The following is a 27,987-nucleotide window of genomic DNA, read 5'->3' on the forward strand; positions in this document are numbered from 1 at the left end:
AAAAATTGAAGGAATCACATTATTGGAATTATTTATAAGGGATAAAAAAAATCAAAAAGAGATTGATTTAAAGTTAATATTTGAAAATTTTGGAATTATTTATAAGAGAGAACATATTAAAATGAGAATGACGTTTACTTAATATTTGAACATTGAGAAAAGATTTTATTGGACTTACTTATATGTTACTAGAGAGACTTTGGTCAGGAGGCCAGGATAATTATATGATAAAAAGGTACATGTATGTTAAAGTCTTGTTTGTAAATAAAATGTTAAATAAATAATTTCAAGAAAAAAATAATATCATATATAAATATATAACAATTAAATTCATATATATACATAAAAGAAGATGACATAAATCTTCTCCCATTTTTAATATACCAAATAATAAGAAAATCTAACTTATGAAAAAAAAAACAGATATGCATCTAAAAAGTTGATAAAACTTTTTATCCTTTTTCCACTCATAATAAACATGGTGATAAACTTAGAAAAAATACCTATATCAAATATGTGATATATGTTTACTGATATATTAATCTCTTGAACACATCAAGCATTAAAACTTCGAGATACACCCGATTTTTTCTCTTATCTTCAGGGACTGCTGGAGTTCGATAACATTTGTTTTTATTTCTTAGAAAACCCAAAACATGTGTCATCATTAATTATCATATACATGTAATAGTTTATATATTATTAATGTTTATATTTTTTCTTAATAGCTCTGAAGTCATTTGATTTTGATCAAGATTTCAAGTAGTGATTTTGTTTTTATATCTAGAAGAGAGTGAGACAGTTTAGGGCTCTGGTTTCGATAAGGATCATGAGGCTTGAGATCGTTATTTTTCAGGCGTAACCTCGTTGAGGCTTAAACTGTGTTTCAATAAAAAATATCATACGGACATTATTCGCACAGATTCTGGGTGTACCTGAGCTCTCTCAAGCAGTGTAAGGGTTTTTAGTAAGATATTTTATTGAAATGGGGCACTGCACTTCAACTTTTAAAAATCCCTCCTAGGTAAGAAGTGGCTTATTGGATTTATGATGAAATTCTCGCTGTTTAACCCATTTCATTCGGGATACACCTTTTGGTGTAGTTACCCTTTACATGCGGGATACACCAAAAGGTGTAGTTTTTGACGTACTGAACTTTCACTTTATTTACTTTCGTTTTGACTGTATTGTTTCCGGTTTATACGTTTTCCGGAATGACCGGATGTTATGCGCAGATAGATGCGCAGAAAATTTTAATGAAGAAATAATGTTAAAACTCAAAAATCGAGTTAAATTTAAGCTTTTTATTGCGATTTTGATGCAAATTTTGGTTGAAATGGATAGGACTCTCGACCACAGTGACGATAGTGATATTGGGATGGTTATAATGACGAAGTTTATGTGAATTTGTTTGATACAAACAGAAGACATATTAAAACATCGATAGAAATCACAAACTATGACATTTGCATTATTTGGTGGAGTTTTTATGACGATCTTGAGGAGTTCTAGAATGATTGAATGACAAAGAGGATCACCCCAAGGTTTCCAAGTGGGAATACAAAGAATGGTGGTCCTAAAGAACAATATGACCCAAGAAAGCCAGGATATTGCATTACTGTCATTTATCAATAAAACTGTTATGGGGGCAAGACTTCTTGACCTTACTGGTCGAGGATTCAAACTGCTATTCCAACCAACATCGCGATGAACATCCACCCGCCCGATTTGCTCCGAAGTGGACATGGGATGATATAAACTGTTATAACTTTTTATAGATTTGAAATATATGCATAATTCTTTCTGCATTTTAAAGACAGATTAATTTAGAAACTTTCATACATTGGATTATGTGACATTTGAAAAAAATTATGTGTGCTTTTTTTGCTTTCAATTTGTGCATATTTATTTTTTGGTGTTTTTTTTTTTCATCATCACCTGGTTAACTTGCAAAAAATAATTTATTTAAAATCATTTGCTAATAAAACTTACATAAACTTGTTCATATTTTTATTTCCTTTCCAAATATGTAATCTTTATTGGGTCTTGTACCAATAATAAAGAAGTTATTAGTGTTTATACAACACAATGGTCATAAAAAGGCAGATGGCTTATCAGTTATTGGAAAATGCCCAGATATTCAAGGTATCATATCTAACTGGGTCTCAGAATGAAATGGGTTAACAAGACTGTGCACAAGGATTTTTTTGTATTTCAAATACCTTTATTATTATTATATAATCTTCTCAAAGATTCGTATGTAATAAGAAAGAAAGAACTGCAATAATAATTTGAATGTAGTGCAATGCGATTTGCAAATGGTTCTCATACACTTGAATATAGAACAACTTTACAAAATGGAATCAATAAAGCATTAATTCTATGTGTTTACAAGTTTTCTAACATAACATAACATTTACATGTTGTTGTTTTTAAATGTCCTCAATGTCTTCTGTACAAGTATTATTTAGAGTTCTTCAAGCACTGTGAAACATACAAGTACCGTAAATGTCCTATTGAACTTGTGTCAGGGCACCGATACCTGTACAGATGGTGAGGAAGTGTGTAAGCGGTCCAGTAGCTCAGTCGGTAGAGCACTCGCCCTGATTGCGAGGGGTCCCGGGTTCGAGCACGGGTCTGGCTGCACACTTTTCTCACCCTGTGACATTTGGCGCCCAACGAGGGACCGTGGCAGAACTGTTTGACAGCATAACGCGCTCTCAGTGTTAATTATGTGAATTCCTTAGCACCGGTGTTTCTCAAATTCGAGGACAAATTTCCAGTTTGTGGGGAAGTATGTCACGGCACTGATACCTATACAGATGGTGAGGAAGTGTGTAAGCGGTCCGGTAGCTTAGTCGGAAGAGCACTCGACCTGATAGCGAGGGGTCCCGGGTTCGAGCACCAGTCTGGCTGCACACTTTTCTCACCCTGTGACACGTGCATGCCTTTGTAGATGCACTATGGGTTTTATTGTGAGTCTATTATCAGATTCTGTGACATGAATAATGAATATCTCAAAACCGCTATAAATTCCAATGAAAAGTATTCCTACAGCAGCCATTTTAGGGCACCTTCCGACATTGTGCATATACGGAAAAAACATACACTATTGTACAAAATGACATTGAAAATGTGTATTAATCTACCGAAGCTATGTGATCCATTGATCAGTTTATTTTTCTACACTGCATGGTATGTTTACAGCTAGAAGTCAGCAAATTCTAATATTCTTTCATGTTTTATACTTCAATTAACGGGATTTTAAAAAAGTTGCTTAATTGGGAAAAATGGCTTTTGTATATCATGCAGGGTTCTCAAAAAGACAAGTGCCATAGGCATTTAATAGGACATATACGGTAGTTGTCAGAAATAACAAACAAAACATGCCAGTTGAGCAAACATCTTTCACAAAAGAGCAAGTCTCCCATTAACTTTCAAAACTAAATGTCAAATAGTTATTTTGGTTACTTTTTTGTATAGGATAAGAAATGTACGTCATATCCTTCACTTATTTTAGACAGTGTGTTTTCTTCTAATGAAAAGGAAAAAATCAGATGCCATTAAGTTAAAACCATCCTATTTTAAGAGTGTTCCATTTTGGTACAGCATTTTGATACAAACACGTCATTAAAATGGAGACACTTTTAGCAAGTAATTCATTGTTCTCCTTGACAACTGTTTCAAGTTGTCAATTATGTCATGAATAATCTCAAATGAAATGTAAACAAAACATTAACATTGCCAATTATAACATTCAAGTCGTGTTATACAGCACAAACTGCTGACTATACAGCAGTAACATTGATAATGATGACGTAATTGACAAGTTATGTCAAAAACCACAAATTTATGACAACAAGTACTAATGTAGCCAAAATGGCCTGCAATTAAGAGGCCAAAAATGACAATTGAGGTCAGATGCCCTGCAAATGGTGCCAAAAATGACAATTGAGGTCAGATGCCCTGCAAATGGTGCCAAAAATGACAATTGAGGTCAGATGCCCTGCAAATGGTGCCAAAAATGACAATTGAGGTAACATGCCCTGCAAATGGCGCCAAAACTGACAATTGAGATAACATGCCCCGCAAATGGCACCAAAAATGACAATTGAGGTAACATGCCCCGCAAATGGCGCCAAAACTGACAATTGAGATAACATGCCCGCAAATGGCGCCAAAAATGACAATTGAGGTAACATGCCCTGCAAATGGCGCCAAAACTGACAATTGAGATAACATGCCCCGCAAATGGCGCCAAAAATGACAATTGATGTAACATGCCTTGTAAATGGCGCCAAAAATTACAATTGGGATAACATGCATACCTAATGACACCAAAAATTACAATTAAGGTAACATGCCCTGAAAATGGTGCCAAAATTGACAATTGAGACACTCTAAATGACGCCAAAAATGACAATTGATGTAACATAACCTGCAAATGACGCCAAAAATGACAATTGAGTTAACATGGCAAGCAAATGGCACCAAAAATTATGAGATAACATGCCCTTTAAATTGTGGGCAAATATCATTTCGTAATAAATGTTTTAATGGTATATGGTTTATGTCAATAACAAACATGTTGTTAAACACAATTAGTTTACAATATGATAATAAAAGAGGGCTGTTAACCATGTATCAATACATAATCAAGTATTCTTTGAACATCTGCTCATAATGTAAGCCTTTTTCAACGTTCTCATGAATGTATGTATTGTTATACCGCTTTTATATGTATCATCATATTTCTTTCTCCTAAAAAAGAGCCTACGTCACACAATGCAATAGATGGCGTGCCAATACGTAGTAAAGTATAAAAACGTCCACAAAAGGACAAGAAACTTTACGAATAGTCAATAGCAGCTAGTGCCGGCCATCAAGATTTATTGCTCATCATTCTAAATAAGGCTTGTTTATGAGATTATTACAGGATCATCATTATCATTATTTCACTAATAAGTTCATGTCTACAGTGTATTCATCAAAACAGTTTCTTTGATGTTACGTCATTTTCTTTTTGTAATCAAACCTTCATCAAAAACAATGCATAATACTGCTGATATTAGTCAAAGAAGTGTAAAGCTCATGGGTCATGGTCAACTGTGTGTAACTTAAGCCTTGAAATGGTAGTACCCGTATCCTTACCCAATCATGTGACCTTCTAAGTCATGGAACAGGAATTGAAAACTTTGAAATTGATAACAATGATCTTGACATTTTTCAAGCAATAAAATAGTTATTTTTATCACTATTAAAAGCCACTCTTTTGTAATTGTCAAAAATTATGACCACAAAACTAAAATGACACTTAATATTACCTGTCAAGTTAACTTTTTCATCTTTTTTTTTTTGTTATATTTTTTTCTTTTAAAAACAACAACATCAGATTCTGCGGGTTTTATTAGGTATGGTTGGGTTACCTAAAACATTTGTTTTGTTAGGCGTAAATGTCATATATTTTCAAAATTGTCTTTCATGATCATATAACAGGACTATTTCCAGAGAAATATCATTCTTGCCCACAGTGGTCACGAATAAGCACATAAAGAGCAGATTTTTTCTACATTCTGCACCCAGTGTGCGTAGGTTTGATATCATGTTTTTGAATGGCTACTGAGTTTCATGTCATATAACATTACAAAATGCCTGGCACAATCTATAACAAGTGTTTATTACATAATAAATAATTAACCGCACAGAGTAAACAGAATTTTAATTATCAATATTTCATCAAAGCCTTGTTATTAGAACAATAATTGATAGAAGAGAATATGAATATTATTTAATTAGTTAAATATTATAACAAGCCTATGAAGCTAACCAATTTATCACATGTTTAAAGGTCTTCAATGAACGTTTATACAAATTTCATTTTTTTTTAATTTTAATGCTTAATGTTTAACTCATTTTACTTTATTGATCAAAACAAAACATAAACATATGATTTGATACCAATACAAAAAATATAAGCCAATATAAATGTTGCTGTTTTTAAAATTAATAGGCACATGGCCACAAAACCCAAGTTTAAAAAGCACCAAATTATCGCTAAAACTCTTTCATCTATAGACAAATCATAAGCTTTTTTATTTGATTTTGATAATTAAAGTCAAGAGTTAAACATAATAATGCAATAAAAAAATATTTAACATTAACATACATTGTGCCCCTTTGACAGTTACCATCTTTTTTGCAGGTGTAGCAATAAATGGTACAACAAGAACCAGGAGTTAGAGCCTGAACATATCCTGCCCGCAAGACCAGGTGATGGGTTTCAGATTGTGTTGAAAAAAAAAAAACAGTGGAAAACTAAACATGAAAATGTGGTTCTTAAAAAGTGCGTTGAACAACAAATAAACTTTCTTTCCAAAATCAATAATGAGTGATTTAGCGAATCAGAGCCTGAGCATTCTCAATGTGACACAATTCTGGCTGACCAACGGTTCCAACGAGACTTCGACGACGTCGGAAATTACTTCCCCTGTGATGAAATGGGGTCTTTTGGCGTTGATAGTCATAATATTTTGTACAGCCCTCGGGAACTTACTGGTTTGTCTGGCCGTGTGCTGGGACCGTCGCCTTCAGAACATGACCAACTATTTCCTCATGTCTCTCGCCATTGCCGACTTTCTGGTCTCCATAATTGTCATGCCATTTGGGATGGTTGTTGAAATCTATGGTTTGTATATTTTTTTATTTTATATACAAATTTCTGTAACATTGTTCAGACATACTGCAGCCATCACATTTAGACAGTAACGAGTTAAGACAATAGTATAAATTATATGGATTCAACAATAGTGCCATGGAGAAATTACCCCAACGCTTGTCTGTTTGTTAATCAGTTTAACAAGGTAATTAACCATAATTAATAGCTTGCATCAAGACTTGGCCTTGTAACATAAAACCTAAAAAAAAAATTGGACTTGTGAAATGACACCTCACTTGGACTTGTGAAATGACACTTCACTTGGACTTGAGAAAGAACACTTCACTTGGACTGCCTAAAATTACACTTCACAAGGACTTCTTAAAATGACACTTCACTTTGACTTGTGAAATGACACTTCACTTGGACTTGTGAAATGACACTTCATTTAGACTTGTGAAATGACACTTCACTTAGACTTGTGAAATGACACTTCACTTGGACTTTGGTCCTCATTATTTCTCTCTCAGAATCTAAGTAAGTCAATGAAGGATCATTAATATCATCTGTGGCAGACTGTTTCTTGGTTTAAGCATGTAATTTCCCTTTGTAATGGCCCACTGACACTCCCTATGAGCTGAAGACTCCCAAGTTTCTGTTTTAATTGATCATTTTTGGATTTTATGGCATTTTTTAAATGAAATTGGCAAATTTTATAAAATCTAAGACAATATTGAAACATTAAAATGTGTATGTAGGTGACATTAAAAGCATTTTCTATGTTAAAAAAAAAAGATTTTATTTCATGTAATAATGTATCATTATACTCCTATCGTTAAAATATCAGTTCCAACTAATGTTCTGGTTAAAGTATAAGAAAAGTTATATAAAGAGAATAATTCTGCCATTTTACACACTTAAGATTCATTATTTCAACAATTATCTTTACACATCTTCAGTTGCATCATTTAACTTAAGCAACAAGGAAAGCTAAGTCAGATAAATTAATTGAACTGATACATTATATGCGCAAAGATTGTCAGATAATGACATCCCATTAACAGGTACACCAACTTCTGCAGGTTTTTACTCCAAATCATCTTGTTTAATTGCTTTACCTCAGGAAAAAAAATGTTTATTGTGGTTCCAATGAGGAACAGTTTATTTTAATTCCAGAAAGATGAAAAACATTAAAACAGGAACCCACCTTAAACATATGCTTTAATTAAGTGGATAAAAAAACATGTGCTATTTTTTTTAATGTTTTTCCTATTCTTATTTCAACAAGACAGGGTCTGCTGTATGCCATACACACCTTAGATTTCACTTTATTTTAAAATTAGAATCCAAGCATTTTGATTGGACTGTAAAAATAATTGGCCAATGGCTGAATGGAATCACAGAGGCATGTCAAAGGACAAGGACAAGAATGATATTGAATATGGGGCCAAGGAATTGGCCATAATGCAGCCATTATAGGGCGTGGGCAGGCTTTTAAAAACTCAACAAGGCAACAACAGGTCCCTAGGAAACAGCCATAACCTTAATATAATGGTTAAAATCAACCAATGAGATGGCAGTATTTTTCAAAATATTCAACTGTTAAATTCAATATTGATTTCATTGTACTTGCCATACTCAATCTCTTGGCTGAATCATTATATTTCGCTAAACATATTTAATACGAAATGAAATAGCTTGTCTGTTATTCTGTGACGTATTAGCTGCGCTAGACTTGAACATTTTATTTCCATAAGGACCAACAAATAAACAATAAGCTATACTTAACTGCTTAAAGGGGCTAGACACCAGATAATGCAATTGCAGGAAAACTGTCAAAAACTTACATAAAATTGACATTGTTGTACGACAAGCGTATTGAATCTTACATACTGATGTATCACATCGCTTACAACCATGCATCTTTTGCAGTTTTTGCACATTTTTCCAATTCAATATTTACTAGGGTTGTCTACCAAGTAAATCCCAGTAGGTTTAAAAATAGAGTCAGTATATTTATCTGTACTCATAAACAGATGTGATACCGGGAAACCATTATGCGCTATTTAAATAGGGGAAACACAGATGCGACGGCAACATGACAGTGTTTATAAATTTGACCATGTAAAGTGATGTATTACCAGCCTTCTACTAGCAAGCATTGACAATTCTAGGCTTGTTTTAAGGAAATACTTTATTTGTCGATTTTTGGACAATCTGGTGTCTAGCCCCTTTAATATCTTTTAATAGTTATAAAATGAAAATGCATAAACTTCACAGTTTTAGCCATAAAATGTCTGTGTCAATACAAATAAATCAGAATAATAAATAAGAGTTTGATCAGAAGCAAAGCCTTTTTAAAGATCATCTTCTTATTGGCATGAAACAGATATGTTTTATTCTACGGTTATCTTATGAATTTCAAAATACGTTTTGCAGGGCTTATGATGTCCAAAAGCCTTACTACATTTATTTTTAAGGAAGATACCCACAATTCCTAGAGTTCTCTATTGTGGTTAAAGCACAGTGCTTAAATATTTTCGTGAGAATTGGAAGGAAGGTTCACTGCAAAGCCAAGAAGATAAGGATTTTATATATCAGAGACAATCTTATTAACAGGTGATTACAGAATAACATTTAAGACCAAAAAACAGACAAATCCAAGCCTTTCAACAGCTTCAAGTGTGAGGAGAAGGTTGATGTAAAAACCAGTCTATTTGTACCTGCTTTAGTAATTAATTAGCGTTTATATGCGCAGATCATTATGTGATCAAAGACAAATAAACCAGTCAAATCAACATGATTTCCTTCCTGGGGTGATGTTTTCAAGATTTCGACAACCTTGAGTTAAGTGAACCCTGCAAATTCTTGAAATTCAAACAAAATGTTTTGAGCCAAATGCATGCTGTTTATTATTTCGAATCTTTGCTGAATGTCTTATTTATGGCAAACAAAAAGTGTTTAAGTACTAATTAATGTGCCAAGAACTAACATAGTTTTCAATTTTTATACAGCAGTTTCTACAACTCCATTGGCATTTCTTGGGGATTTGTTTGCAGTTAGTTCAAATCTATTTATTTTAAGTACAATTGTGGAACAAGTTTTTGCTATACTTAAATCAATCACTCTCCTTGGAATGATGTTATTCATGAGTGTGGTCTTGAAATGTAGGGGGAACTGGATCAGTACTCAGAGGTAACCCCCTTGTATGTTTTTGTGACCTGACTAACCAAACACACATGCGCCCAGGCTGGGAATTAAACCCGGGTCACCTAGGTGAGAAGCGAGGACACCAGAAATTTTAACAAGGATGTTGCTCCAGACGTTTGTACTTTTCTAGTAAACACATTTCCGCACCTCTCTTAACAAGCTTCTTACAACCTTTCATTTCAATCATGTTTGGGAACTCCTCCTTTTAAAGCGAGTGTTCTGAGTCTGTCCAGGCTATGTCAATTGTCGAGCACAGAGAAGACATTATCATGCATGGCTAGTTATGTTTTAGGACTAGTCTCTTCACATCCATCAAATTCTATGACTGTTGCTCTCTCTCTCTGCCAAATCTTGGGAACATAAAATCTTTCTAATGATTGAACACTCTTCATGCATGATCAATGTGAGTTTGTTGTTTTTACAGTGTCTTAGACATGAAATAATGAGGTACAAAACTTCCATCCACTTTAACAAGTAAGTGGATAGTGTATTTTCAGGAGAAAGATTTGCACTGCCGTCCCGACATAATGATTCCAAGTTACTCTGAATAAAGAACCAAATTAATGTGTACTCAATATTATAACTCTTTTGATGGACAAACAGACAGACAGATGGTCAGAGTAATACACTGTGACAGAAAAACAGACAGAGTGACCGGCCAACAGACAGGCAGTCGCAGACCAACAGGCAGACAGACCAACAGACACACCAACTGACAGACCGACTGACAAACAGACAGACACATAGACAGACAGACTGTCAGACACACACACATGACAGACGCACGCGCGCGAGCGCGCGTACGCATGCACGCACCCACGCACACACACAGACACAAACAGAGACACACACACAGACTGTCAGACAGACAGATAAGACACACAAACAGACAGATAAGACACGCAAACAGAAAACAGTCTGTCAGACAGACAGATAAGACACGCAAACAGACACACAGACTGTCAGAGAGACAGATAAGACACGCAAACAGACACACAGACAGACACTGCAAGGCAGAAAAACAAGATTCTACTTTATACAGTTCCCATAAAACCTTAACAGTAAGCATTGCATTCAACAGCTTCTTCCATTCGCATGTCTATTGAGATTTCAACAACACATTTTCTGTACGAGATAACAAGATATGAATGACAATCATCACAACAAAAAGCTGGTTCATTACCAGTCCCCATATAGACCAACCAGGCTTGACTTCAAATCAACTATACAAATTTCATGAAATTCTGATTGATGCTATTTTTCTATGTAATTGCATCAACAATTTAGAAAAGAAAATTATGGAATTGAGAGAGATTAATTTATTGCCTGCTTGAGTTTTAAGATGATTTTGACAGACTTTAAGAAGTGCATGAAAGAAAACTTAATTCAATCAAAGATCTAAGAAATTTTACCCCGAAAAAATTCTGAGTCTTTGTCGTTTCTTCAGAATACAACTTGTATTATCCTGAACATTATCTTTATATAATTTAATTTTTTGCTTCATTACCCATTGCCATGTTTTTTTAATGTCTTTTATTCATCCTTGTATTTGAAATTGTGGAATCTTGATGTAGAAGCAAATGTGTTTGGATTTTTTTCATTTTAGCTCAGTTGAGCAAACAGTTGAGCAAACATGTTTTTGAGTTGAGCTCAGTTGAGCCAACAATTGTTTTGAGTAGAGCCAGGTTGTGCAAACAGGTTTTGAGTTGAGCAAATATTGTCTAAGTTGAGCAAATATGTTACATTATAATTGCAATTACAAAGGATTTTCAATGCTTATAAATCCAAAACTTCCAATTTGTATACGATTAAAAACGTAATTTCAAAATATTACGGACTCATTCAAATCTATTTTGGTTTAAACGTTGTAATCGCTAAAGAAGCAACTAAGATTTATAAAAAGAAGGAAAGTTATCAAACTTTTTTGTAAGCATTAGGAGATATATTTTTCCATTATAAATGTAGCCTTTCGATCTCCAGGATTATCAGTAATGAACATTTAAATTCTCCAGAACATTTATATTGGCATTATTATCTGCTAAAAAAAGTGCTAAAAATATTCCAAGATTCTGAGAAATATTATCTATCAGATAGTACAGCTTTTCATATTTCTGGTACCCTTTTTATAACTTATGTATCCATAAATAAACACATGTTTGGTATCAAATGATAAGATATATTTCAAGTTATTACATAACAAATACCCAGATGACATGAATATTATATATCATGCAAGGAAACTGCCTTAATTACCTGCTTCTGAGGGCAGGTTTATTTCAAGGTGTCCAGTATAATTGAAGACTATCCACCCTACCCCCCCCCCCCCACCACTCATTTTTAAAAATAAATAAATATTATTATTATCATTATTACTATCTTTATGATTAAAAATATCATTATTATTATTATTATTAATATTATTATTAATTTTATTATTAACATTATTATTATTATCATTATTGTTTTCATAAAAAAGGTCACACACACACAACCCCCACCCCAACTTCAAAAAGAAATAAAATAAAAAAAGAGGTCACTTGCAAAAGTAAACATCAACATTTCATTAGGCACCATACGAACATCATGTAAGCCAAAAGCAATTATCAAAAAAAATCATAAGGCACCATACCAATATCATGTAAGCCCCTACTTTCCCTATGAACAACAAGATGCTCTATCAACAACTGGCAGAATATTTTATTCATTCCAGGTTTGTTCATTTACAAAGATTTATCGATAATGTGTGATTTAGTGATGGAACTAATTCATAAATGACTGGAAATTCCTCATAGACTTATCGTGTCTGAGTGCGAAACTTGTAATAATACCGATATATTAGTTCTACACAAACAAACAGACAGGATTGTAACGCAAGCTTTGCAAGTAGATGCAAATTCCTGCAACAAAGACCTGCAGAGCTTTTAGATATATGACAAATGATTATTTTCTACACGCAAATAAATAATTTTGTCAAACTGACTTTCTGTGGTATTGTCTGTTTTTTCCAGTTTGGCAAAATTATTTATTTGAAAGCTGAGGCCCTAGCCAGACCAAAAGACAGACATACCACAAGTCAGATTACAGTAATATAAAACAAACCCAGGGGCTCAGTGCCAGGCAGAAGTCAAACCATATACAAATAGAAGGAGACATTACTCTGAGCCTTGAATACAGTCAGACCGACAGTAGGCCCATTGTTCAGACTTTTGTTAAAGTTAACAACATAATTGTAGACATCGTTGTTAACTTTTAAACATGAACTATTTGATAATGTGCTAACATCTTCAAATATAAACATGTACAGCTGAAAAGGTTGTTTCAAATCTTGTTAGAAATACAGCACATAACAAGCATATCCTTTAATCTTTCAGAATAGTAACAATTTAAAGTTAACGATAATGATGTAAACAATGTTGTTAACTTTAACAAATTTATGTAAACACAGCCCATTGTAAGAATTCTGATGACTGACCACTCGGAAAATACATGTTCTGAACAGGTGCATGGGCAGATTACCTGACAGACACTATCAATGAATTTTATTAATTCTGACATATACAAATCCATATATCAACAGGCTTATCAGCAACAGAAATACCTTAATTGAAAAAGGTGATAATGATATTTTTCGCTTATGAAATTCCATGACCAACAGGTCCAATTTTTCTATTAATATGACCCAAGCAAGAAGCTACAACTTACAACGATTTTCTTATAATGACAGGCCAGAATGTGATATCTGGTAAATTATTCCGACAATTCTTACAGTGATATCTGGTATGTCTCAATGGGAATTAGACATCTCTTTAGGCATTCAAGAACAGTCATCTTCTACAGATATGATTGCCCAACTTATACATCATTTACAACCATATCATCACTCGACAATCCATGAGGGACGCATTGTGTCTGCTGCAAATATATTTAGTTATGGATAATTCCTTATTCATTTTTTAAGCTATACCTTATAGGCTCTTGAGCACAAATGCTTTAAAGCTGCACTCTCACAGATTGACTGTTTTTACAACTTTTATTTTTGCGTTATTGTCTGGAAACTAGTGATATATGACTGCTGTGGGTGACAAACGATCAGATCGCAGCTTTTCATATTTCTGTTCAAAAACACATGTCATCACAAGGGTATATATCGTCTTCTTTTTATATTTATGTATGATGAAGTCCTAAACCATTCCATATAAACCGTAGTTTCAATGATTTATTTGCAAGGAAAAGCTTGTGTGGCAGTGCAGAGTTTCCTGAATCTGTTATTCCTCATATGAGGTTTTCATTTTTTTTTCCTAATTAACAAACACAAGTCATGAATATCAGATTGGAGCCAACTTGAGAACAAATTTAGTTGTAACATCATAACCTTGAAGATCATCTTGAAGATCAAACATGAGAGTTTAGTTTCATTAAACACCTCCGACAAACCTTTCCACAATACAGCGTCTGGCGAAGCACTGTCAAAACATCATTCTGTCGAAGTGTTTGATGAAACTAATGACTTTATCAAATTTCAATAATAAAACAAAAGCTGGGTCTTTAAGCGGCAAAGGTGGCCCTTTGTTTCATTTAAAATGGTGTTGTAAAAGAAAAGTTATCTTTGATATAAGTCTTCATTTTAAGCAAAATGTTGCCTTCCGACGTAGCATAAATGACGTAATTTATCACGTGGTATACACACACTGACAAAAGCGGCTTATTATGGCTTATTAGTCACCCTATAAGAATCAGCTGCTCAGTCTATTATTTTTATTTTTTTCTATTAAGCCATATCCAATACAAGACTCATTAGGGAAAATGGATGGAGTCATTGGAATCATGATCATGCATTAGACATATTACAATAACCACCATCCATCAATGTTCTGACTACACATAATTCAGGGGGATCAGCCAGACTGATTTCTGTTTTAATTCAAAACTTAACTTGGGGGCTCTAAGGTTTCAACAAGAAACATTCGATCGATTTTGAACCTAGGAGAGATTTTTCAACATATGTACTTTTGGGGGCCATTTCATCTAGATTTTCCCTTGCATTTATATAAAGGTTCTAGGAAGAATTTTAAGAAAGAAAAGAATGTTTTTATGCCAAAAAAAAGTTATGAATACTACACCCCTGATTGCATACATGTATATTCAAACCAGTCTACTCCAAAATTTATATGATAAATGATTCCATACTCTGGTCAGTTTAAAGATTTAAAAGATTCCAAGATAATAATACATGAGAAACTTCATCGTGTTGGCTTATCAGATAAGCACATTTACAAGTGTGTAACTTTGCCAATACTTTTTTATTTAATTATCTTCATTCCTCCTCTTACTGCTAAAAAAAAACAAGATACTTGTCTGATGCTAATTGGGCTCCCATGTGGGTAATTTGATGGTGTTTTTATAACACATTGTAACAGTCCAAACATTTATATTGGTATCATATTGTGAAAGACCTTTACATGTCACTAATTGTGTAGAAAAAGAAGTCCTGAAAAAGCATTGCAAATCAAAGATTAACAGAATTAGCATACATGCCATATCCCCCGGTGGGGGAAAAAATCCCCCGGAATTTCGATCCATCCCCCGGAATTATATGTAATTTTTTTTTTTTTTTTTTTGGGAAATTTAACATCAGGCAATAATCACAAAGTAAGTGAAACCACAGTATGTGAGTGAAAGTGAATGTAAAGAAACAACTCCACAAGGGTGAAATGCCAAAAGGAAACTTTTACAACAAGTGATCAATTAATTTGTAGTAATTATCAAAGGCAATGAAATATTACTATTTTGGAAGGAAGAAATTAATAATATTTATTCTATTCTCTTATTGTCTGAAAGTCATCAAGCTGATAGAATTAAGCACAATTTTTTTAAAAGACTTTGGAGGAAGGTAAATTTAATTTAATTGTCTCGAAAACATATTTTTCCAATGACATATTTTGTTCTGCAAGTGCATTACAGTATGACATGACAGTGTATCATAAGAATATGATAAATCATGACATAAAATAATTCTGTATAATGAAAAAGTTTAGAGGTTTTCAAAGCAAATTATATGTGAATACATTTTTTCGTACTTGCATCTAAAAATACTTTAAAATTTCGCCAACTTAGACTTGCTAAAAAATCCCCCTGAATACAATCAAAATCCCCCTGAATTTTCAGCCTTTTGAACAAATCCCCCTGAATGGTCTCCAGAAAATATGGCATGTATGAATTAGGTTGAATTATTTTGGCATGAAATTGATTTCATAAGTTTGTTAGAAATATATTAGCACTCGGAGCATGCTTTTCAAGAGATTTTAAACGCTTTTTCAGGTCTTCTTTTTCTCTTTGTTGAAATCAATTAACTTCTTTACTTACAACCATTGTGAACAAGTTATTACAACACATTATTAATCACTCTTGTTGGCACAATGTTACACGAGAGTGTGGTCTTGTAATGTTGGGGAAAGCGGAGAACCCGGAGAAAGGCTTGGTGACCAATTGTGGAATCAATTCATTGCAAATATCTGTACCATGTTCGAGAGTGTTACATTAATCTGTTTTTGTCAGTATTCTTACTCCGATATCCGAACAGTATCAAGTAGACTAAGCCAAACCGTTCAATAACTACAGTGCGCTAAATTATAACCCTATCCACTTATACTGTATGCTAATTTAACTGAATAGAGTCCTTCCAACATGGTACAAAACAGTTATGTCACCTACTTTACCTTCTGATTTTCAATTAAATTGCCCTTAAAACAGCTCTGGCTGTGTGAGCAATAGCTATTACTTACAATACTGAATATATCAGTTCTAATTCCAGACAATCACAATACATACCAGACAATATCAATTTGTCACTCAGCAGGGTCATTGATATGACTATATAAAGTTTCTGATTGAAATAATGTAAACTGCTCCTTAAACAACTCTGGTCATGCGAGCAGTAACTATAAATAACAATATTGAATGCGAGCAGTAACTATTACTTACAATATGGAATATATCAGTTTTTATTCCAGACATTTACCATACAAACCAGACAGTATCAATTTGTCACTCGGCACGGTCAATGATTGTATAAAGTTTCTTATATTTATTTTTTCCACCAAGTTTGACACATTTTCAGGGAAAAAATTACTAGATAATAAACATCAAGTTTTATTGCTTTCTTCACGGGGGATACAGTTATTGAGCAAGAGTGAAAGGTTTTGTGTTTCATTCAAAAATGAAAAGGCAGAACTGTTGAGTGCACCCATGGTAGCACTCAATAATAACATGATTCCTGATCTAAAACTTTATCATGATTAATTATACCATTTTCAGGATTCACCACATGTACCAATTACTCTGTTTCACAAAATGACACTAACCCACACGAAAATTGAGTAATAGAGTATCAATCTTTCCCTGATTTTATCATGTGTCCAACACATTAAGCTTTTATATTCCTGCATTTGATTAGATAGGGCATTGCTGAAACATATTTACATGGACAGGGAATAAGTTAACATCATTTCCAGACAGCCAAATTTCACACTTGCGAGTGTTTCTGACATCAATTTCGTACAGCAAAAATTTCACACTTTTGAGTGTTTCTGACATCAATTTCGGACAGCCAAATTTCACACTTATATGAGTGTTTCTGACATCAATTTCAGACAACCAAATTTCACACTTACGAGTGTTTCTGACATCAATTTTGGACAGCAAAATTTCACACTTTCGAGTGTTTCTGAGATCAAGTTCAGAAAACCAAATTTCACACTTTCAAGTGTTTCTGTCACATCAACACCCAAATAACCCACTTTTGAGTGTTTCGGCCAAGGCATAAGGGTCCAGTATACTCAGGAATCTGTTTATAAGAGGTTAGAGAGAGATGGAAATCTAAATGGTTTGCAAGAAATCCCCTGACATCCTCTTGAGTAGTCTGGAATAAACAGATAACAGTATGACCAATTGGATTGATCAACAAAATAATCATACTCCTTCACTTAGTGATGTTCCATGATCGATTATAATCGAAAATCGATTGGTTGGACCTGAAATCGGCGACAATCAATTGTATTTGGTTAAAATCGATCTTCGAAAAAACTTAGAAATTATGAAGTGTTCAGATGTCATCTTTAATAAAAGCCACAATGAGCACGAAAATTAATTATTCTTTATACAAAAACACTTAATAACTTCACTTATAGACATAACGTAAATGCATATAATGATTTAGAGTTTAATACTGTACATGAATAAAACAACAATTCAGGTACTATATAGTCTTTATAAAACGATTGTACTATCGATAATCGGTTACTTGAGTGGAACCGATCATCGATAGTAAAATTGGAATTGATTCCCAACACTACCTTCACCTGTCTGTGGAAGTAAAATTTCCGTGGCCCTGTATGTCATATCATTAATGATCTTAAATCTGTACAAATGTCACCAATGTAAAAAAGTTTCGGGGTCTTAATTTTAAATAACTTCGCGACCATTTTTAATACACGCTAAAGTTAAATTCACACAAACATATGTAGCAAAACAACATCAGACTGACAATAAGTTCATTTAAATTTACGACTAAAAAATAATGACTGAGATCTTTATTGGAACCAACCCCTGATTCTTTTTTCTAAACAAACTCATTGACTCCTATCAAAAGGCAATATGTTTCGTCTCAATAGATGCTTGGATGACACTCTTGTGAAATCATCTCTTTGTTTTATCTTATATTCTGTCTCAAAACAATGTCTGTAGCCATTACTAGCTGCAATTAAAAAACCTATTTATTAGCTGGCTGAGGACGAGGATATAAAAGGATCTGTTTGTTCTTGTGCAATGAAAATTTCAATCTCACGAAATCATTGTAAATCTAATTTTGGCATGCTTTTCAGAAACGTTCCAATATTCGAATATTCGTGCAGATCTAATAACGCTTTTATTGTCTCCAGCCTCTAACGTTAGCAGAACCGTCTCAAGCCTAAAATGAGGACAAGAATAATCTTGATTCCTGTGAGTCATAAAATGAAAACAATTGATCCCTGAAATTAGTTGTAGGTTACGAAACAGTTCTTATGCCTATTTACGTAATTTAAAGCATTATTTCTATGATGTTTTCCAATATTCAAATGCATCACGTAGAGTGCATGTCAACTTTTACTTTTTTATTTTGTAAATAAACTTCATTTCGAAAAATTTTTTATATGTTTTTCACACTTTTGAGTGTTTCTGACATCAATTTCAGACACCCAAATTTCACAAACATAAAAATATTTCATATGGATTTCATAAATCAAATGTATATTTTTATAATGTGAAAAGGATGCAGATTGTGAGCTATGTTAGATGTATCACTTTTACAATCTCAAATTAATAGTATTACTACCACAATAACACCTTCAGCTCATTAAACTTGTTGCCTGTCATTGATATTTGCTATTTTCATGAATTACTCTGATAACATCGAAAATGAAACCTTAGTGATGCCACTTTATACCTCATATCTGGTAGACAAAATGATATCACCTCCAATCTTTCGATTCATGGCTCACTAAAAGCATTTTACCCCCACGTTCATTAATCAGCCTATTATAAGTGCACGAAAATCCACCTAATAAACCATCTTGTCTCTAATGATTTTGAGGAATTTCCAAGTAAAAATCATGCAAACAAAAACACCCCTCCTGGCACACCCACACACCCTTGGGTATTTTCTTTTTAATGATAAGCCATGTATCATACTTAATTTACATTCCTGATCACAATAATACTAAGACAAATCTAAACGTGATAATCAAGCACGATAAGTCAAACAAGTACATTAAATGCACTACATGTCAGTAGATCAAGGGGGATAATCTCAAGATATAATTTGGCTATATTGCTGAAACTTGGTACACAAGAGGGTACTTACAGTTAACCATTTGAGTACCAAGTTTCATATTGATTATATAAGGCTCTAAAAGTTCAAAACTGAAAGACGAGTTTTCAGATTTGCACTAATGACAATGCCCCAATGAACTTGTGTCTAATAATGAACTTTTTTCCTAATGTTAATTCTAAATGAAAACCCTTAACTTTTCCAAAATGACCAAACTTGAAAACTCACAATTTTTCCGTAATGGCTTACTCGAAAATCATTCTAATTTTAAACACATTTGTTAAATATAGGGGTAAATCACTAAAAAAAATACTGCCAATTGTTTGACTTTTTTTACCAATAATTGTAGTTTCTTGGCAATTAATTGCTTCAATCTTTAAAAGATCTTTCTTACGATGAAGAATGAGGAAATTATAAGATTTCTCACATTTGCCAAATCAAATATAACTGAAGATTTGCAGAAATTAGACATAAAAACCTTTTATGGCTTTTACTAAATTGGCTTATTAAAAACGACTCAAGATTTTTATTTAGACATGAAACCTTTTTACGATTTCTTCTTATAATAAAATAGTTGAAACACTTAAAGTAAAATACTGTATTTTATGAGTTTTAGAGGCATTAGTCTATTAATCGAAAATTGAGGGTTGCTCAATACTTAATGGTGAGAAAGACTTCACAATAATTCATTGCTAAAAGCTTTAACAATAAAATTTCAACAGCCTTGGCCATAAACAAAATAGCAGTATCAATTTATTTACACTGTTCAAATTTCAGCCCCCTTTGAAGTCAGCAGGCACAGGACTTATTCAAACAATTTCAAACAACTTTATTTCTGAAATGATGTAATTTGGCATGCTTTCTGAAAATCCACAAATAACTCTCAATTAATACACCTTTTAGGTAAAAAAATAAATAAATAAAAAAATGTTTTTCTGTGTAAGAGCAAAATATATTTCACTTTGTGAACCCTGAAAGTTAATATTTCAGGAGAAGTCTGATTACCATTCTTGAAATACAACTTTTATTGTTCACTCAGTGAAATAATTAATTATACACTTATGATACAAACAATTATCCTTTATTTGTTATAAGTTTGTGTAAAAAAAATAACTATGGAACCTGTGACAGCATTTTAGGGGTCAGCACATTTAGGAGAAGCCATTCAGTCTGTAGAAAATGCAAATTAAGCAAATTTGCACAATTTCAAACTGAAAACATATTGTTTAGTACATTTCTAAGACATCTGTTGATTGGCAGAAAAAAATCTTCACAATTTGTTTTTTGTCACAATCTTAACTTTTAACCTAAAAAATAATTATTCATATCTCTTCAAATCGTAGCGAGACCTAACAGGTAAAAATGGAGATTCGATGCGCTCTAAAACATACATGTAGCGTTTAGAATTGAGAGATATTAGCTATTTTAATATGGTTTCAGAGAAAATCACATTAGATGTCTGTTGACGAATGACCCATACCAAGGAAAGTTATTTAATAAACAGACTCTTATCACAGAATTCCCAGGGTTTCATCTTAAAGTTTGGTAGGAGAATAAATATCACCAAATCAATTCCGTTCAGGTTAAAGCAGTCGAAAGACTATTTCCCCAATGAAACCTGGAATTCTTGCGTTTATGTTTTGTAATTACTTGTTTACTATGGGGAGATTATTAATGATGGAATAATCCCTCGATAGTTGTTTTATGATTGTTAGCATTGGAATGGGTTGTGTAAGCTGTTCTAATAAATGTCAACAAAACTCTTGACAGTAATAATTCCAGAACCAGTACAAATTGATTGCATTTTTTTCCTTCTAAAAATCCCAATATGTTTTTATAGCATATAATTGTCACCCATTGATTTTTTTTGTGTGCATTATTTCACCCATCACACATCGATTTTTTTTGGTGTGCATTATTGTCATGCAAAAACTTAAACCATAACTGCATTACTAGAAAAAAGCTTAAGATATAAAACTTTGTACACATCTTGCGAGAGAAAATTTGCACTAGTGTATTAAGGCCTTTTACGATGTCTTTTTTACGTGTGGAAGTTATCTCCCTTTTTGACTAACATCAACAGACAAGTCTTTTTTATTGCTCACATCGTTTATTGTATGGTACCTGGCTGGGTCATCATCATCAATATCATCATCATTATCTGATCATCACCACCATCATCATCTTCACCAACACCATTACCAGCAGATAATTTAAGTCCACAATCATTCATATTGGCCTAATAATATAAAATTGTTGAAGTTCTTGAAGGGAATTAATTCTTCAAATGTTTAAACTAGAGTAATATTTCTTCAAAGGAAATAACTTTTCAAATGTTAAACCAAAGTAATTTCTTCCGCATTCAATTGACAACCCAAACTCGATATATATTAAATTTGAGGGTCAGCTTAATATTTTCTGAGTTATTCTCAGTTTTTCAGATCCTGTAGATTCTGATTTACAGATGCCAACTGTTACTACAATTGAAATTTATAGCATTCATCTCAAATTTGATTTAATAGCAGTGCATAGTTGTTCTGTCTCCTTCAGCAGAGTTTCAACGAATGCTCAAGAGTTTCTATCATTAATGGTAAATCTTTCCCTAAAACCTCTTATTAGGCAAAATCATTGTAATAACCCTTAAGAAAAGGTTCAGCAACACTTTATGACTTTTTGAATAACGAGTCTTGTATAATAATTATTATTCAGGACATGGTCATTGCCCTAAATTTACTCCTGGAAGTTATACAAGACATTTTTTGTACCTAATTAAGCTCAGGTCAGAATCAATATATTTTACCTTTTTATTTCAATTTTACTTCTTAAAAAAAAAAATATTATTCTTATGAAACAACACACATATTGAATTACCTTTAAACAATGGGAAAAGAATACACACTTGCTGAGTTAATTTCAGTTTAGAAATTCACAAGTCTTTGATAACTTTTTTACGAAATAAAAATAAGAAAATTTCACAGGTTATTTAGAATAGTGATCCATGGCAAGGCATTCAATGACAAAGCTCAGCTTCAATTAGATACAGATACATTAATCTATAATTTAAATGGGGTATATGTTAACAAGAAACATTAGGCCTAAAAAAAAATATGTCTGTTTCGGGTAACCCAACCCTACCTATAAAAATGCGCCGACCTTAACTATTTTTTTCCGTTTCTGAGCAAAAAAAATATATTCGTTAGCGAATAGAGAGTTACGAAGGGCGGATAAATGCAGATTTTAATCAGAATTATTGTTTATATGATAAAACAAAGTCAGGCAATGACAGTAATGTAGGAAAGACTGCCATGTGCAAGAAAACACTCTGAACTTACGACAGATTTTGAAAAAAAAAAAAAAAAAAAAATCCATACCTACTATACCTAGAAATTTTGGGAAGGTTACCCTAAACAATTATTTTTTTTGGCCTTAGCTCAATAAGCTTTTTTTCCAACATTGTCAATATCAAACATACATAATATATCAAAACCTAACAAAGAGCTGGCGGCTGCTATCACATCATTCATATGTGATAATAATAATATGGAAAATGTACTTCCTCACAGCTTGTATTTGGGTTAATCAAAAAATAATTGTCATCCTCAGCATCATAACAATCAACGTCATTTATAATATAGAAAAAATAAGTTGATTAGTCTGGGAGCTGCTCTTCAGGACACATATCATAAGTTATTACTATGCCTTTATGTCAGTTGAATCGCTTTAAGTGTCTGCTTTTATAAATTCAGTATGCTTAGAGGTAAACTTTGCATGCACTTTGATACTTGTGTGATCTTCCCAGGTGTAATATTCAACTTAAGTTAATCTTATGGTCATACATCAATGACTTCATTCACACTATTGGTCAGTTATTAATAACACGTAATCCGATTAGCTACATCAATCTTGGATCCAATTAATACCAATATTGAATACCACCCCAGGACTTAAAAAGTGTGTCGTGCCCCAATTACAATCCAATATCAGCGGCCGCGACCACCTTTTTTGCATCAAATGTATTTAAGTCTGACGCACTAAAGCATGTGATGAGGGTCTTCATCAACCGATCCATTCAGTGCAACACTTCTAACGCCCATTTAGTACAAATATAATCAACCCAAATTTAATATAAGTACTCACATAAATTAGCTATCAAAAACCTAAACAAAATTAGCGCCTTTTTTTTACATTCCCAATTTCTTTGTACTTACTGATTGTCTGGGGGTTGATTAAACCTGTTGACGATTTAAGTACAACTTGAACTTACCTGAAAATAGAAGAACAAACACATGATCACTTGAAATAAACTGCCTCTTATCAGAAACAGCTATTAAGAGAATTAATGGATGACATAATAATAGAGTAATGATAACAGCAGAAATAATTCCAACAATTCTCAAGAGGGATGGGGGATAGTTACCACTAGAGGGTTTGGCATCATTAAGTACCATTATATTACTGTTTAATAAAGTCTGAAGTGTAAAACATCTCTTCACATGCAGTGTCATAAAAGTTATTTGTATATTTTAGTTTTATTTTGAATATTTACCTAATTGATGTAAAAAATCGCAATAAGTGCAAACTTTTGCTTCAACCAGCGCAACTGTTTAAAGCCTGGTGATTTACAGTAATGTGCAAAAACTCTGTCCACTACCCAGCACTTTTTTCCTGGATTTCTAAGAATTGGTAAGAGTAATTTATTTGTGAATAAGTAGCCTAAGGAAGCGGAGTGCAGTGAAGCACGAAGAGATTTAATGTTAACCCCTCCCAAATTGCATCAGCTTTAAAATTAAGCTGCGTGTCTGTCAAAAAGACCTGTCAATCAATGCAAGTTATTGTGACATTTAAATTAGCGCTGACGCTGAAATGGCGCAATAATGCAGCGCAGTAGTATCTTTATTTTTAACTTAAATTTTTTTCACTGGTCAGCATATATCATACCGGTTCCCATAACCTAATGGGCCCATTGACAATTTCTGTCACCATTTCTTGCATAACAAGTTCTGGGAGCATAATAGAGATGCCAAATTCCTTCATAAAACCTGAGCAATCACATTGTCACAGACATAAAGATCCCATTGTAATCTATAATAATTCCGGACAAAGCCTCTGTAATGAAACGTTATCAGGTTTAATCAGGATTTTCTAATATTAGACCTAAAATAAAATAAATTATCAACAGCAAGATTGTCTGGGAACAGTTTCTTTACGGTGTTACCATTTAAACCAGTTCTACCACTTTAGGCGATTATAAATCAATTGCTAGATTTTCATCCCCCCCCCTTACCCCCCTCCCCGCCCCCAAAAAACATTGATACCTTTTAATAGACAACTACACCAATGACCAATAATATGTGGACATGTAAATGGGAACAAAATTCCTATCAAAAACTGCTACATATAGAGCAAGAAGTACACCAATGGTCAATAATATGTGGACATGTAAATGGGAACAAAATTCCTATAAAAAACATTGCTACATATAGAGCAAGAATTACACCAATGGTCAATAAACATTGGACAAAGGCATGAAAAAAAGAAGACAATGCTGATCATGACAAACGACAATAGAGGTTGGTTTAAACATGTGTATGTTGTACCAGCAAATACAGGTCAAATATATGTATGATTTTAAAACACGATAAAATTATTAATAGTAAAGATTATACATGAAGTAACAGTATATTTTCTATTTTTCAGGCTACTTCCCCTTGGGGGCGGAGTATTGCACATTTTGGGCTACAATGGACGTTCTGATGTGCACGGCCTCCATCTGGCATATGTGTACTATGAGCATGGATCGATTCTTCACGCTCAAATACCCGATGCAGTACGGCCGAAACAAGACCAAATCCATGGTAGCTGTGAAGATAATCTTCGTCTGGATCGTATCAATTACAATAAGCAGTCCGGTGTTCATATACGGGATCGTCGACCAAAACGCTGTGTTTCACAATAGGCTCTGTGTTATAGCCATCAAGGAGTTTGTAATTTACGGCTCCATATTTGCATTTTATGTTCCGCTGTGTATTATGATATTAACGTATATGCTGACTATACGTATTCTTTGGCAAAATCAAAACATGATGAAGACGATGGACAGCAAAAATTTCCGCATGCGACGGAAGAGTGCATACAAGGAAAATAAAGTGTGTAATGTTACGACCATGTTATCTCCCCCTAGCTCAGAATCAAGACGGGAGAGTCACACTGATGTTAGCTCATTAGCCAGAACTCCAAATGCAGAACATGCATTGAATTGCGTTGAAAGTGACTTTAAAATCTTGGAACTTAAAAATGTCCTTGATGAAGCATACGCCTCTAGTTTATGTGCGAAAATTCCTACTATGAGCCCAGATCATCAAGTTGAAAATGACCAAAACAGTCACCATTCTTCCAGTGAAAACATACCAGATTTGAATGAAGATAGCTCAAACAATCTGACTGAACCTTGCACTGAATGTACAACAAACAGAACTTTGAATGTTCCAACAGCAGTGAACATACAGAGTCCATCATCCGATGATGATGATGAATACTCGACACTGCTACCATCAAGCACAGAAAAGCTTTCCCGATCTTTTAGTTCAAGATTTCGTAGTCGTGCCAACACTGATGTCAGCAATATATCGTATCTCAATACTCATTCAAGTCTTAAAATTCCAAAGACAACTGAGAAAAGCAACTTACAGGCATCCGTATCATGCGCAAATTTCACAAACAAGGGCACAGGCTCAGATGTGTTTGACTCTCTGGGTTTGCATCAAAATGGATTAAACCGGGATTATAAATCTGTCGAGTGGTGTCACCATTTTCAAGAAATACAAGCAGAAATGGACCAATGTTTACGAGAATCTAGACGTGAGCGCAAACATAACGTTTCAACCTTGAAATCCAGCCCACCATTGCAGCCGTTATTAAAGGATTTAAGCAATCAAGCGTCAACTGAAACGCAGGACAGTGGAATTGTTTCATGCTCTAAAAAGGACCAGCTTTGTCTTGGGAGTCATGAAATTGTTGACGTATCGGAATCGGGAGACTCACTTGATGATTTAGATACATCCTCGGAGAATGCCTCTGAGCTCTTATCAATAAAGCTCTATCCAAAATCTGTTTACATGTATAAACTGGATGTTAAAAACATAGGCTCGGGAAAGAAATCGCAAGATGAGAACAGTGTGTTGAGTCACACAGCTGCATTCAAACGAAGGTGCTACATGAATGATAGCTCATGTGAATCTGACAAATCTAGCGAAATTTCCAAAAATGTTGTGCGGAAGAAAAGCAGTATTAAGCACTTCATATACAAATGCAAGAAGAAGAATGGTTTTCGCCATTTTATCTCATCAAAAACTACAAGTAATGAAAAGAAAGCATCAAAAGTGCTCGGAATTATTTTTGGTGTATTTGTGATATTGTGGAGTCCATTTTTTATTGCCAACATCCTTTCGGTGACTTGCGTATCATGCATGGTATACTTGACCAATGAATTAATGTCAGCGTTCCTGTGGATGGGTTATGTCGCATCTTTGGCCAACCCAATCATCTACACGATGTTTAACACAGCTTTCAGACGAGCATTTATCAAGATATTATCGTGTCACTTATGTATCCGAGGCCGTAACCCTTTCCCCAGACATAGTTATCCCAGTCAACTTGCTTCTGTCGTCACGAATAGACGTCAAACTCTGACTGTTTTACTGAATGGAAACAATCGATCGGACACTCACGATAAAAATTTAAGCAATGGGCGTTAAGATTAAGTCATGTGACTTTGTGTATTTGTAGTCTTTGATAGACCAAAAAAGTTCTTATCTGACAGTATTTAGAGCTAGTGGGGATTTTGTGTAAATTGCCTCAAAAATAAATAATTATTACAGCCATTACAATAAGTCTCATTAATGAACAAGCATGCAAACGTACACAAGCTTGGCATAAAAAAAACACAATAAGCCCGCATATATATAAATCCAGAATTTGAACAAGCTTGGCAATTAAAGGCAATTAAAAGAAGAGCAGGCCTATGCTTATTTCATAATATCACCCAATAATGCATTCAAAATAAATATAAATATATCATGAGCTCAAAAATACAACACGTTTCACCAAAATTGATATTCTGTTTTTTTAGTTTTAGATGTTCCAATGAATTAAAATTGTCATTGTCATAATCTTTTTTAACATAGCTTAATAATCATTATCAGTAAAAAAAATAAGACTAACCTTTGAGTTAAAAAATGTGATTTGTATTTGTTTCCAA

The 27,987-nt window shown here is 33.5% G+C and overlaps 2 protein-coding genes across 3 annotated transcripts in view; one reads left to right on the forward strand and one right to left on the reverse strand.

The window, feature by feature from the left end:
• LOC128220482 (26S proteasome non-ATPase regulatory subunit 1-like) overlaps positions 1-27,987 on the reverse strand; it is a 213,745-nt gene that overhangs the window by 127,092 nt on the left and 58,666 nt on the right. The gene's annotated exons all lie outside the window — the stretch shown is intronic.
• LOC128220483 (octopamine receptor-like) lies at positions 10-27,974 on the forward strand. Its single transcript, XM_052928895.1, has 3 exons — positions 10-235; positions 6,203-6,685; positions 25,428-27,974. The coding sequence occupies exons 2-3, from the start codon at positions 6,385-6,387 to the stop codon at positions 27,482-27,484; spliced, it is 2,358 nt and encodes a 785-aa protein (XP_052784855.1). The 5' UTR covers positions 10-235; positions 6,203-6,384; the 3' UTR covers positions 27,485-27,974.

This window comes from Mya arenaria, chromosome 15 (assembly GCF_026914265.1).
Source record: "Mya arenaria isolate MELC-2E11 chromosome 15, ASM2691426v1".
In the NCBI taxonomy this organism is placed as follows: domain Eukaryota; kingdom Metazoa; phylum Mollusca; class Bivalvia; order Myida; family Myidae; genus Mya; species Mya arenaria.

Coding starts and splice junctions, on each gene's coding strand:
- LOC128220483 (XM_052928895.1), top strand. CDS start 6,385: ATGAGTGATTTAGCGAATCAGAGCCTGAGCATTCTCAATGTGACACAA. Junction 6,686..25,427: donor GATGGTTGTTGAAATCTATG/GTTTGTATATTT, acceptor TCTATTTTTCAG/GCTACTTCCCCTTGGGGGCG.